The sequence below is a fragment of the Oncorhynchus tshawytscha genome, linkage group LG10 (genome assembly GCF_018296145.1).
Source record: "Oncorhynchus tshawytscha isolate Ot180627B linkage group LG10, Otsh_v2.0, whole genome shotgun sequence".
Classification (NCBI taxonomy): Eukaryota; Metazoa; Chordata; class Actinopteri; order Salmoniformes; family Salmonidae; genus Oncorhynchus; species Oncorhynchus tshawytscha.
This window is the reverse complement of record NC_056438.1, coordinates 55,818,215-55,831,553: the sequence shown is the minus strand read 5'-3', so window position 1 is coordinate 55,831,553 and position 13,339 is coordinate 55,818,215. Positions and strand designations below refer to the sequence as shown.

Sequence of the window (13,339 nt, the reverse complement as noted above, 5' to 3'; positions counted from 1 at the left end):
TCCCACAAGGAAGAGACATGCTTTACCTGTAACGTAGCACAGATTATAGTACACACAATGTACAAACTCAAACGCACACATAGCCTCGCCACTCACCCACTCCCTCACTTATACATTCACACAGAAAGTAGACTTTGCTGGACCGGTTCTGCTTATGAACCGTCAGTCCCTCATCTTGCCCATTCCCTGCACTTCGTTATCCATTTAACATGGTTTTAAAAAGCATGCAGTATAAACACCAGAGGGATAGATTTGGCCCTGACTGGCATAGCGAAATTAGTCTTCATTGAAATCAAGCTTCAGTCCTACCGCCATTTTCTTCAATAGGCCATCCTTTACCAAGTGCTGCAGCACCTCCCCATCCCAGTCCAATGTGTTACTGATGGAGAAGCCCCTTATACAGAGAAGATCCAGGCAAGGCAGAAGAGATTGAATACAGGCTTTTGTCACTCCTCTCCTGAATTTCTTTCAGATGTTTCCCAACAAACAGGAACAAAATAACGGGGGAACTTTCACAACAAAAGCAAATGGACCAAGACTTTTTCCCAGCAAATAAAACAATGCAGGCGTGGGGGGCTTGGCTTTCTACCTTACCGATAGAAATACAGTGTGTCTGTGTGTCCGTGTTTGAGGGGGAGAGTGTGTGAATTGGACAGGGTGGGAAAAGGACATTTTGAGGTATTCCTTCAAAAAAAAGTGAGAGGATGACAAATGAAGTTCAATTTGAGAGGGAAAACTGTAAAAATGCCATCAAAAGTAAAAAGTAAAAATAATCCGCTTCAGTTACAATCTATTCAGATCTTGATACTTCTGTCAGCATTGACATACATTTCCACTGGTGTTGGCAGTTAGGCACTTGCTATTTCCATATGTATAGCCTTGCCTGTACTAATTATGCTAATCATCCCTAGTGTTGGCTGCTGTGAAAAATAGTCACATTAGGCACTCCACTGGCTGCTAATGCAGCTTAATGTGTGGTTGAAACATACATTCATCCAATGGTGAATGGCAAAAATTTTCCACATTGCTGGTCTCATTCAGCCTAGAAATGAATTTATTGAGCCCAAGCACCATTTATTTCCCCCCAAATAGCAAGAAAATGTTTTTCTTCCTTCTTCTTTTTCCAGAGGGGGCAAATGCTGTAAGAGGAAAACAGACAAACTCTACCCCAAAAACAGTGACTGGTGTATCTTTATTTACAGTGGACCAAGGAGAACAATCTCTTTTGGCATGATATAAAAAGTGTCAAAGTGCAAGAAACACAGAGAGTGTAAAGGAGATGTGTGAGACAGTGCTTTCTATAACAGAGATAGTCCTTCAGCACTCCCCAAAAAATGGGCCCAGTGTCTACAGTGACGGTCAAGCAACATCAAATACAGGACACTATACAGGTTACATACAGTGCTGAAGTGTGATGCACTGCTGTAAATGTAAAAAAGACAAGTACCATAAAATCTCATCTCTATTATATACCTTGGAATACTAAACACCACACAACATGCGAAAGCCTACACCGCTATACGAGTCACTGCTTTAACACTGTAAATATCCAAAAAGGATATTAGCACGGTGTATTAATGCAGTACACAGTGGACGGTTCCTTCAGTAATGGAGGGATCTGATGAAGTTTAGTATTCAGCTCATGTGTTTGCTCCTTGAGGAGAGGACTGGGGCTGGAGGACTGCAGATTGGTGGGAGGTGGTGGGGGGGATGAATGGAGGGAGAGGGTGGGGGGGGGGTGAAATAAACATTTTCAACTGACCCAGGTTGACTCTGGCCTTGTTTGTTCTTTCTACTGGTGAGGTCTGAGGCTCAGCAGTTGGAGTTTATTTATCTAGCTGGGGCACTGTGGCGTTCCATTCACCTCCAATAATGCCTCATAGAGCTTTCTTTCTCTTTTAGCAGGCCCTGAACTGGAAGACTGTATTTTCTGATGAATTATAGCATTTACCTTGCATTTTTGTTTAGATAACTGTTCCAAACATTGAAACGTCCACATGTTCCCCTCCGAAAGGCCTGGCTTATGCTGCTAGGGCTCTGGAAGGTACCTACTGCTCGCCATGTGGAGTAGCTCATTCATGCTGTGTATATGTTCTTTTCCCCCCATTCTACACAGTCTCTTTCTAAAACATATGGCGGCCTGGCACGTTGCAATATTTGCACAGCTTGTCTGTGTGTACATGTCTGTCAAGATCACCAAAACTGTGTCGAGAAGGATGGGTTTAGTTAATGTGGGCTAGCCTACAAGTACATACTTGTAAACCTTTATTTCCCCCTCTACATGCACTATTCAAAACTGCGTGGTGCTCTTTGGTGTTATTAATTCTACCCACTACCAAATATCAAACCTTTTGGGAAATCTACATGACTGTTGCAATAGTAATAATGCTAGCTAAGCTTATATTACTTCCAGAAAAAACAACTCCCTACCCAGCAAATATACATTTTCTTCTTCGTCCTGCTTGAACTGGTGAAAGAAATGTGTCCCGAGAAAGAGGCCACACTGTTGTTTTTAGGGAATGGGGAAATGTTAAAGTGTATACCCCTAAAACCTTCGCCCCTAATGCTCCCCCACCCCCATCCTCATCTGCCTGCACTTCACCTCTTTATTACCCCCCTTTCTTCCTCGAGACAATGCACTCTAGGTCACATTCTCCCCCTGGTCCCACCCATGACTGCCAGGCCATTTTCCTGTGTTATTTCTTGCTCTGCATTGCTTCTGCAGTAGAAAAGTTCATCAAATAAACGTCCAAAAGAAAACATGACTGACAAAAAAAAATCTTTAGCTGAATTGAGTGTGTTTTATCACTCTGCACTCTGTCTGTGTTAGCCAACCAGTCTAATGAGTCTACCCACCTAGAGACGGAACAGTTGAACTAGTATCGGTTATAACTACATACAGTATGAACACCTTTCACAACAGGTACCTTGTTTTTAACTACTACACCTTTTCCCATATGTTTCTGACTGGCACCAACTACTGGTTTAACTACCACCAATATCCTATCAACATTCAGAACAGACAAGCTACAGAGTACAGGAGGGTTTGCATCAGGTTGAGAAAACAAATACTCTCCAAAACATTATTTTCCACAGTCCTATGGCCCAAGTGTTAGCACAATATCCTTGGCTAGGGTAGGGCAAACTAGGCTAGGGTGGGATGGGGTAAGCTAGGTAGAGTAGGGTATAGGGTAAGGTAGGGTAACGCTAGGGTAGGCGAGAGGAAACAATTAAAAAGAGCCTGGGGGTCTGACATCACACACAGCAGGTCATCTACCCTAGCTAGGTGGCAAACATGACATTTGGGTGGGGGACAGATATGGCCTGGGGATATATGATGGGAAGCATATGCTCCCAGGCACTCCCAGCTGGCCGAGTGTGAGCCCAGGAGGCCTCATATCAGCACCCTCATCCTTCATATGTGGTCAGAATACACCTCCGCATGTGTTGACAAGAAGACCACATAGACTTACGTTCTCTATTGAGAAAATACTAAGCCTGCAACACCTGTTATTTTGAAAGTTTGAGGCCCAAATGTAAGCTGTTGATTTATAAAGTAGCTTTAAACATGCCTGTCTTCAAAATAAAAATATACTGCTCTGACTGCTACTAATAAAAAATGATGCTGCCTGGACACTCATCTCATCTTTTCTTAGAGAGCAATACAATTCTCTGTCCTATTAGGAAATATATCTCCTCTGTTTTGTGAAAGAGTTTATGTGTGCATGTGTATGTGTTTGAGAGTGAGTGAGAGGGAGAGAGAGCGATGTGTGCATGTGTTTCTCTGTGTGTGTGTGTGTGTGTGTTTGTGTGTGTGCGTGTGTGAGAACCAACCTCTCCTTGTTACCAAACCACTTACTCTCCATTGAGCTCTGAGCAGCTTTGTCAATGGGCTATTGGGGAAACAACGCAGGCAGAAACTTTAGAAACATGGCCACTGCCTCTTAAAGGAACAGCATTCCTTTTCAGCATTTGGGTATTTCACTCTCAGAATGACTCCATGATTAGGCACAACAAACCCTATCTAACAACTTCCTTTCAGAAGACCAACAGTTAGCTTCTTTAATGTGTACGAAATACACACCAGTACATGAACAAAATACTATGATTGTGACAAATTACACTGCAATAATTTCGTATCTTGTTTGTGAGTCAGACTCCACTTAACTACAATCTGACAAGTGAATGAGTCAAATCTGAAAATCTTTGGCTTCACCAATTTTACCAAAACTCAAACACAGTGTCAGACCACAAGCATTTAATTGACAACATCTAAGCCCTTCCCAGCCAATGTTTTGGGAAGGAATAAAGGGAGTGTTTATACGCTCTTAGAAAAAAGGGTGCTATCTAGAACCCAAAAGGGTTCCTCTGCTGTCTCCATAGGAGAACCCTTTGAAGAACCCCTTTTGGTTCCAGGTTGAACCCATTAGGTTCTAGGTAGAAACCTTTTGGGTTCCATGTAGAACCCTATCCACAAAGAGTTCTACCTGGAACCAAAAAGGGTTATCCTATGGGGACAGCCGCAGAACCCTTTTTTTCTAAGAGTATCCTACAACTGTTGTGACTCTTTTTAGAGTGTGCAAAACAGGTGGGTAAACGTCAGCTGTATTCACTTATTTTTTGTAGGAAAGGGGGTGCCTTTATTGTTGAATGGAATCCAAGAATAGTTAAGGACCACACAGAGAGCTAGGGGGAGGGTCAGCACCTCAAAGATGGCTAACGATTCACACAGCCCATCTGCTCTTGGGATCAGGAGTGCGGCAAAAGCCTAGAGGGCTTAAAAGGAATTTGGCAGTGTGAAAACCAAATAAAGCTGCCCGAATATGCACCGATAACCCAGCCTGCACACAGAAAGGACGGCAAATAAAACATGGAACATGGAACCACCATGGCAAACAATACAAGGCTGATGAGAAGAACAAGAGAAGGCTTGCGTGTGCAAGGAACAACACGAGCTCCTTGTATGCAATAAAGTTGGAATTTCTTGAACTACTCTCCATTCCCATTGCAAAGCAGCTTTGCCATCAGCAAACAACACACACAAAGGTGCAGAGGTTAGAATACATTAAAAATAACTTCCAATACAAAAATGACTAAGTTATGGTCAAATTCAAGAAAAAAATACAAATTCATAGTATCCACCACCCAATCATGAATAACAACTAAAGAGCAGCACCCCTCAAATAACTAGAGCAAAAATACTGACGCAACAAGTCAGTCAGACAGCACCCATACAGTTTATTCTGCCCCCCTCCAGTAGCCTGGATGGAAAAATGTCTACAACAAGTTAATTTGGGCAAAAGAATACCCCTCTCTCTCCCCTTTCCAGACAACACCTCAAACCATACCCAGAAACTGAACGCCTGACTCACCTTCCACCCATAGTTGCTCAATGTCCGTCTCAATGGCAGCAACCCGCAAACCCACAGACAAGGCACCGAACACAAGCAGTCCAATGAAAAGGACCTTTCCACAATGTCGCTGGATGTGACAGCCCAAAGAAAAGAGAAGAGCCTGGAACCTCGCCCGAATCCACAACGGGGCTTTCTGACCCACAGCCGTCCCCTAAAGAGACAGGAGGAGAGAGAAAACATTTTCATCACACATTAATAACAACATATTGCTATACATGGACTGCATGGATATGGCATAGACAAGTACAACTATTCACTAATGGAAGACGACACTGTATCTAACTGCTCCCGAGTGACGCAGTGGTGCACTGCATCTCAGTGCTTGAGGCTTCACTACAGACACCCTGGTTCGAATCCAGGTTGTATCACAACCGGACGTGATTGGGAGTCCCATAGGGCGGAGCACAATTGGCCCAGCGTCGTCCGGGTTTGGCCGGTGTAGGCCGTCATTGTAAATAAGAATTTGTTCTCAATCGACATGCCTTGTTTAAATAAAGGTTACATAAAAATTCTATAAAAGTAAGATAAACCATCAATACAGTGGTCTTTCAAGTATTACTAAGAATGACCTACTAGGGCAGAGAATACCAATAAAATAGATAGCCTGAGTATGATTGTGATAGCGTGGCATACTTAAGGGCATGTTCAACATTACCGTATCTACTGTACTAGATAGATACGTGAGTGATATGTCTTCATGTCAGATGTCCTGTAAGCAAATCATATATATGTGAATTGGATCACCTGAACTGATGTCATATATAGACACCACGAGAATATCCGAACATAACCAGTCAGAAGATACCCTAATTTGATGGTAGGTAATTGAGGGCCCGACACCAAAGAGGGTAAAGCAATGACCAACCAGTCTTTGGTGTTGGGCCCTCACAGTTGGCACAAGCCAGGTGAGTCTAACCACTCATCACCAGAGGCACGGGGTTTGCTATGGAGTCAAAACACAGGACTTCACAGTTATGGTTACATGGGTTCAGGTTTAACAACAACAAAACGGCATACTTGTCAAATGGGATATAAAGTCATCTATGCTGTTCTGGTGTAGCCTATTACACACACATATATAATACACTAATAACAACTAGGATGAAATAAGTATCTATGGTCTACTGGGGGCTATATATTTGACAACACTTTTGTGCATTTGGACTAGGACTAACATTTTTCCTATATTTAATGTTTAAATGCTCAGCCAGCTGCCCTAACAACCTCCTGGGAAAAACTATGAAACCTAATGCTGTTGGGCACTAATGCCTAGTTTTAAGTGGAAGTCGAAAGATTACAAGATTGCACACATTTGAGTCAGGAGTTATGTAGCCAACCATACTTTCTTTAATAAGCTACATAGCTTCTAAAAGGCTATGCAGGGATTTGACAATAAGCAGTTCCTATATCAAAAAGCCCTACTCCTATCATTTAAAATTCAAACACTGGCTGAAGACCGTCTACTATACCCATTCAAACTTTACAAACAATGTCACCGGTCTAGTACAGACACACTGGACAGATGTTTTGGTTTCACTTGGGAGTTTTGACACATATCCAACCGTTCATGCGGTCCAGTGATGCTTTGTCAGATAAAACTTAATCAGTGAACTCCTCTAAGATCCACCGCATTTTCAAACCAACTAGCCTTAAACAAACTAGCCTACAACGGGGACCCCGAGTCTAACTTCTTACTAATAGAGTTGAACAGATCCCACACACGTAGAAATAACTATTATGGGTTGTATTGCTCCTAAAAATGAACGGAGAAAGTTATTTTCATTCAGAGTGGGATCGGGATCGAAGGTTAAAATATGTGAGTGCCAGTGATTCGTAAATGTTACAATGTAACATCGAAATATTATGTGAAAACGGCAGCATATCACATTGTACCACATTTGGACATAAAACTCCCTAAAATATTCCTCGTTTCGAGTGGTAGTAACACCCGTTTCTTCAGAAGTACCAAAACATAGCACGTATTCACAGAGATGATGAATGAAACAGCAAAGTATATTCCATTGAAAGCATTTTGTCACCTTAGAAATCTGTTTTAATGCGAAAGCAGCGTGGCAGTAACTGGGTCTCCGGAGAAGATCTGAGTTTACTCGCGGCGGAGAACGTGTATAACTTGGGGGTAAATCTCCAAAAACACCGGCCCCTGGGACTCTGGGATCCGAGGCCATAGTCCAAACAAGAAAAACAAAGCACAGAGCGAAGCGAGAGAGAAACAGTGCGAGTTCAGCAAAAGCGACAATAATCCAAGATAGAATACTAGCGCATCCACCGGGTAGAAATTAGGAGAATATATACTAGTCTTTCCTTGAGCCAAAGTCTTGCAACTCCATCCCAACATTATGTGCCCAAATCCGTATAGATCCTTGAGTCTTCATCCGTCCTGATAGCTTATAAAACAACTTTTCGAAGTAAAGTCTCGAGCAGATATTTAAGTCTGCCTCTGATCCCGTAGCAGTGACATTTGGAGAAACTAGCCCCTCTGCAAATCGTGAAAAGGGTGGTTTGGTGGAAAAGTGATCTGGTTCTCATTGGCCAAGGAAGAGGCAAATTACTTAGCAAACATCTCCTATTATTAGCTGCTAAGCAACAGCTCACCAAAGTGGAGAGAGAGGGAGACCACCCAGGCAGCCCTTCAAATCGAGGGGAGGGGGGAGAACGAAGGGGCGTCAGAGAGAGGAACTCTTTCAATAAACTCAGCACACTGTTGCCGGCTCTGCTCTGCACATTCCCAATTGCCTTAGCTCTGTTATACGAAGCAATCACACATGCCATATATTGATACAACAGACACAGTTTTATATTTAATCCAGTCTGACATAAACAAAATTCTAAATTAATCCAGAGTGGTTTCTCACACAAATAAAAGGGAAAAAAAGACTGAATAGTCGAAATTGTGTACTAAACTAGCTTTATTCATTGGCAAGAAACAAACTCAGTATTATAAACTGTACTACAATCAAGGTTACGTTTAAAGTAGCTAATCATTCACACTTTCAAAGTTCATTAATTTGCTTGACTTTGCTCATTGATTGGACTAATGTATACCAATCTCACTATTTCACAAAACAACATAATCCCTTCATTGCTGTATCATCTGTGTAGTTGTCTTGTCTATTTATACTTAATTGCTAAGGACTTACTGACACATGTTTAATTCCACTGTGCTGTGCAGTTTGCCAAACAGCTGTGATGAGTGCGGGTGGTGTGGGTCTTTAACATTGACAGCTGTAGACCTACCAACCCTGGATTAATTAAGGCATTAAACCAGGTAGTTATTTGTTTCCTCTCTGTCACAGTCCATTGTCAAGTACTTTATTCTAACATTGTTTACCCGAGTCTCAAGGCAATATCGTTTATTATAGAGTGAACAATAGACATGTATACACCAGCTTGGTGCAGGCCTACACAAAAACAATACACAGTATAGCTTTGTGAATTAAATACATATTGGTGCTCTACTGTATTGGTTTAATACAAGTCAGTAGGGAGTGGAAAAAAATCAATTCCCTTGTCTTCATAACCACTTTATTAAACATTTTTTTAAATAATGACAAATGAATTTGGTATCAAGCTTGGACAACAAACTGCTAAAGGAAAGAAACTTGCTACTTGCATTCTGGATGTGTAACAGCAGTAGTTGCCACTTTATAACACTTTCATTTGGAACATTGTTCAAAAGCTGAGAAGACAATGGCTTCACATTAAAATAGATTAGCACAAACCTACATGACTGAGATATACACTGACTTTTAGTCCACTCATCATTTGCCCGACTTATACAAACATTTCAGTTTGTGGATAACATGTAGCTAGAACACTTTCAACCCAGCCCTTCAAGATGACAATTGGACTGCGAATTTGATTTAGATTCACTTTTTTCAAATGTTTGATATTTGAGAAGCATATATGTACAATGGCAACAATATAATTTACCTACGTGCCTAGTCTAGAATACTCTGTGAGCGTGGACAGAGATGTGTGGGAAAGGACACACTCAGCCCAATATTCATTTCATATCATGGTGGCAGGCAGGGGTGGTACTAATGATCAGCTAGTTTCTCAATTTGTTGAATTGGATGAGGGGAAAAGGCAGCTGGAAATTGGAGCTAATGTGGAATGTGAGGAATTGCCCTGTGTGGCCCCTTGAAGCCTAACAAACTGAGGGAGGTCTGGTCCAAGGTCTAGAGGCCTTGGATAAATAAACCCCAGAGATGACCATGCGCTGTCCAGATATCTGCCATCACAAGGCCTCCCAACATAAACCGCTCTCTCTGGCCCATGGCCATGCCTGCATAGCCCTGGTTCTGTATGTGCAATTGCAAAGTACAGAACCACTGTCACACTCACGCATCACATGACAGCTGAGCTGTGCTGCAGTCGACCATGTGTTTATTTATCGTAAACCTAGGCCTGCTTGCATTTCTTTTTTCATATGGCCCAGTGGAGACAGGCACACATTTTACTAGGTTAGAGTTCACATGAACTAACAGGGTTAAATCATTTGCAGTTGAAGTTAGCACATACAAGGTGGGAAACAATTTTGAGAAATAGTATATGCAGAGAAGTTCAAGTTTAAAATCCTAAGAAGAGATGATTTTCTGGACACAGATTAAGCCTAGTCCTGGACTAAAAAGCATGCTCAATGGAAATTCTCCCTGAAAATAGTTTTTTATTCCAGGATTAGGATTAAAGACATGCTCCGGAATTTTGGCGACTACATTTTTAAAAAACCTACCACTTTGGGCTGGATATGTTAATGTGTAGTTCATACATGCATAATCTATGAGCAGAGTTACTATTTGACCTTCATTTGACATGATCCCTAGTTTGAAAATGACAGTTTTTCTGGAAGCTGTGCTGTGCCATTTTTCCTAAATGTCCCCCCAAGTGGGCCAGCCCCCTAGCAATATGAGTTCTAGACAATGCGATTCAGCCCCTCGCCATTTGAGTGACAGCTAGCAAGATGCACCAACAACAGTGCGAGAGAGAGAGAGAGAGAGAGAGAGAGAGAGAGAGAGAGAGAGCAATGACGTGGTGCACATATCTGCACATATGTGACGTACTTATGCAATTTTCGGGGACCACTTTTGGCTCATGAGCACTACTTATAGAACTGCTGGCTAAAAAGTATACGGAGCAGTACCGGAGAATGTCTTTAATCTGTGTATGGGAAATTGGCCCTCAATGAAGATTCTCCATTGAGTTATCTTTTTAGTCCAGGATTAGGCTTAATCTGTGTCCGTGAAACCACCCCATAAGAGTATAAATTGACATGTTGTGCCTTTTTGGTACATAATTTGAAAGTCAACAAAATAAGTAACTTTAAAGCTCTATAGATACATTATTTTACATTTTCTTAACAATAGTGCAACTAATTGTAACTTCCGTTGGCTGATGGGCTATGTGTAAATCTATTGCTGTTACTGTATGTGTGAGTACAGGACTTTGGTAGCCAAAGTAATTACAATGTTGCCCGTGGTATAAGGATAACTTATTTTCCTTTACGCATTAGATAGATTACACAAATTGTCCACTTTAAAACAATATTTGTCTAAACAGAACCCATAATCTATTACAATCACTATTAACTAAATGGATTTATGGCTTGATTAAATAAAAAAACATACAACAATCATGTATTTGAATCAACAAGTGATAAGAGTATAACAGTAATAACAGAAGTATATACAGTAGTATATTTACACACAGTAATAAGCACACAACACAAATGTACATGTGTTCAATCCATTGAGGGACCTATTTACTCTTAAATCACCTTATTTTAAGTGATGTTTACTTCTACCATTGGCCTACTGTTTGGAGCAACAAAAAGACAAACTAAACCAATATTCCGTGAGTGCAGGTTTAATGAATGTTTACAAAAGGCTTTCTTAAATATTCATAAGCCAAAAAGTGCATTGTAACAGAATGACGTGTACAGATCAGTATTGTAAGGGTTCTGTCAGTCTATAAAAGAAGAGACCTGCCACACAGCCAGAGATAAGATTCATTATGATAATATATTTCTTTCCCCCTTTGTCATTGTAGTGAATGGTTTCTTTAAAGAAAAAAACAACACTTTTCTGTCCATCTTTGTTTGTGTTTCTCTAACAAAGGTATTGTCAGACTTTAGCATGTGGCAACTAAGGCAGAATCAGACTTTGCTTGTTTATGGGGCTCTCATCAACTTATCACTTATGAATCAGAGAACCATTATGTGACTATATTGTGAGATGGGTTGAACTGAGACAAAGCAAGGAGAACAGACTATAGATCAAATGCTTTGACATGTTGTCAGTGCACTGTGACATATCTTTGTATCATGATCCATTGAAACATAAATCAAATCAAGTTTTATTGGCCGCGTACATATTTTGCAAATGTTATCGCAGACAAAATGCTTGTGTTTCTAGCTCCAACAGTGCAGTAATACCTAACAATACACACAAATCCCCAACAGTTTAAGAAAATAATGAAGAAATATCAAGACAACCAATGTCAAGAGTCTGGAATATAAATATATATGTATACGAGGGTGTGTATAGACATTATGAAAAGTATAGGAGTAAAAAAGGTATGTACAGCAGTAGTTATATAGTATGAGCCTTGGTATTTGGTATTTGATTAGGATCCCCATTAGCTGTTGCAAAAGCAGCTACTCTTTCTGGGGTCCACATAAAAGATGAAACATAACACAGAATGACATTATACAGAATATTAATAGACAAGAACAGCTCAAGGACAGAACTACATACATTTAGTACAATAGAAAACAGTATACACTGAGTGTATAAAATATTAAGAACGGCTGATATTTTCCATGACAGACTGACTAGGTGAATCCAGGTGAAAGCTATGATCCCTTATTGATGTCACTTGTTAAATCCACTTCAATCATTGTGGCTGAAGGTGAGGAGACTGGTTAATTTAAAGAAGGATTTTTAAGCCTTGAGACATGGATTGTGTATGTGTGCCATTCAGAGGGTGAATGGGCAAGAAAAAAGATTTGAGTACCTTTGAACGGGGTATGATAGTAGGTGCCAGGCGCACCGGTTTGTGACAAGAACTGCAACACTGCTGGGTTTTTCATGCTCAAAAGTGTCCTGTGTGTATCAAGAATGGTCCACCACCCAAAGGACATCCAACCAACTTGACACAACTGTGGGAAGCATTGGAGTCAACACGGGCAACTAATTGACTAATTGAGGCTGTTTTGAGGGTAACTCAATATTAGGAAAGTGTTCTTAATGTTTTGTACACTCAGTGTATGAAGTGGGTAAAACAGTATGTTAACATTAAAGTGACCAGTGTTGAATGACTGTACATAGGGCAGCAGTCTCTAAGGTACAGGTTTGAGTACTGGGTGGTAGCTGGCTACTAACACTGACAAAAGTTCAGGGCTGGTACATTCAAGCAAAGAACATATATCATCTATCACCAGACAGTAACAGTTAAGTAACTCAGAAGACCTTTGCATCCATAAAAGAAAACAACATATCACACCGGGGAATGCATTTGACCTGGTAGCATTAAATTAAAATAGTAATTTACAAAAACAGAGAATGATCTAGACTAGCTGTCTGTCTGACTCAATTGAAGACATTAGCTGGTGACAAAAGCTGTGCACTGTGGTGTTGATAATGATCAAACCTACTGCCTTGTTTAGTAGCTCGTTGAAAGCCACGGTGGTGTACTACTGAGATATCTGAGTAGGTGTGCCTCACATGTTCCTATAGTTTATTATCCCCTAGATGAATCTCTTACTTCCTCCACACACAGCCTTTGTAAAAGTAGCATATGCAAGTGTTCTTTCTGATGAGTTGCTTAAAGATACTGTGTGTGTGTGTGTGTGTCTGTGCGTTGGCGGTGGGCGTGGGGCTGGAGGGAGGCGTGGGGGACGCAGCAGT

The 13,339-nt window shown here is 41.0% G+C and overlaps 1 protein-coding gene across 1 annotated transcript in view; it reads right to left on the bottom strand.

The window, feature by feature from the left end:
- The window catches only part of ptch2 (patched 2), a 31,326-nt gene extending 23,338 nt beyond the window's left edge, over positions 1–7,988 (bottom strand). Inside the window, exons 1-2 of the mRNA XM_024435600.2 lie at positions 7,454–7,988; positions 5,373–5,565 (exon numbers count right to left, since the gene is read on the bottom strand). Of these exons, the coding sequence (XP_024291368.2) occupies positions 5,373–5,565; positions 7,454–7,600 (340 nt within the window). The 5' untranslated portion in view covers positions 7,601–7,988. The remainder of the gene's footprint in view (positions 1–5,372; positions 5,566–7,453) is intronic.
- Between the last annotated feature and the right edge of the window lie 5,351 nt (positions 7,989–13,339).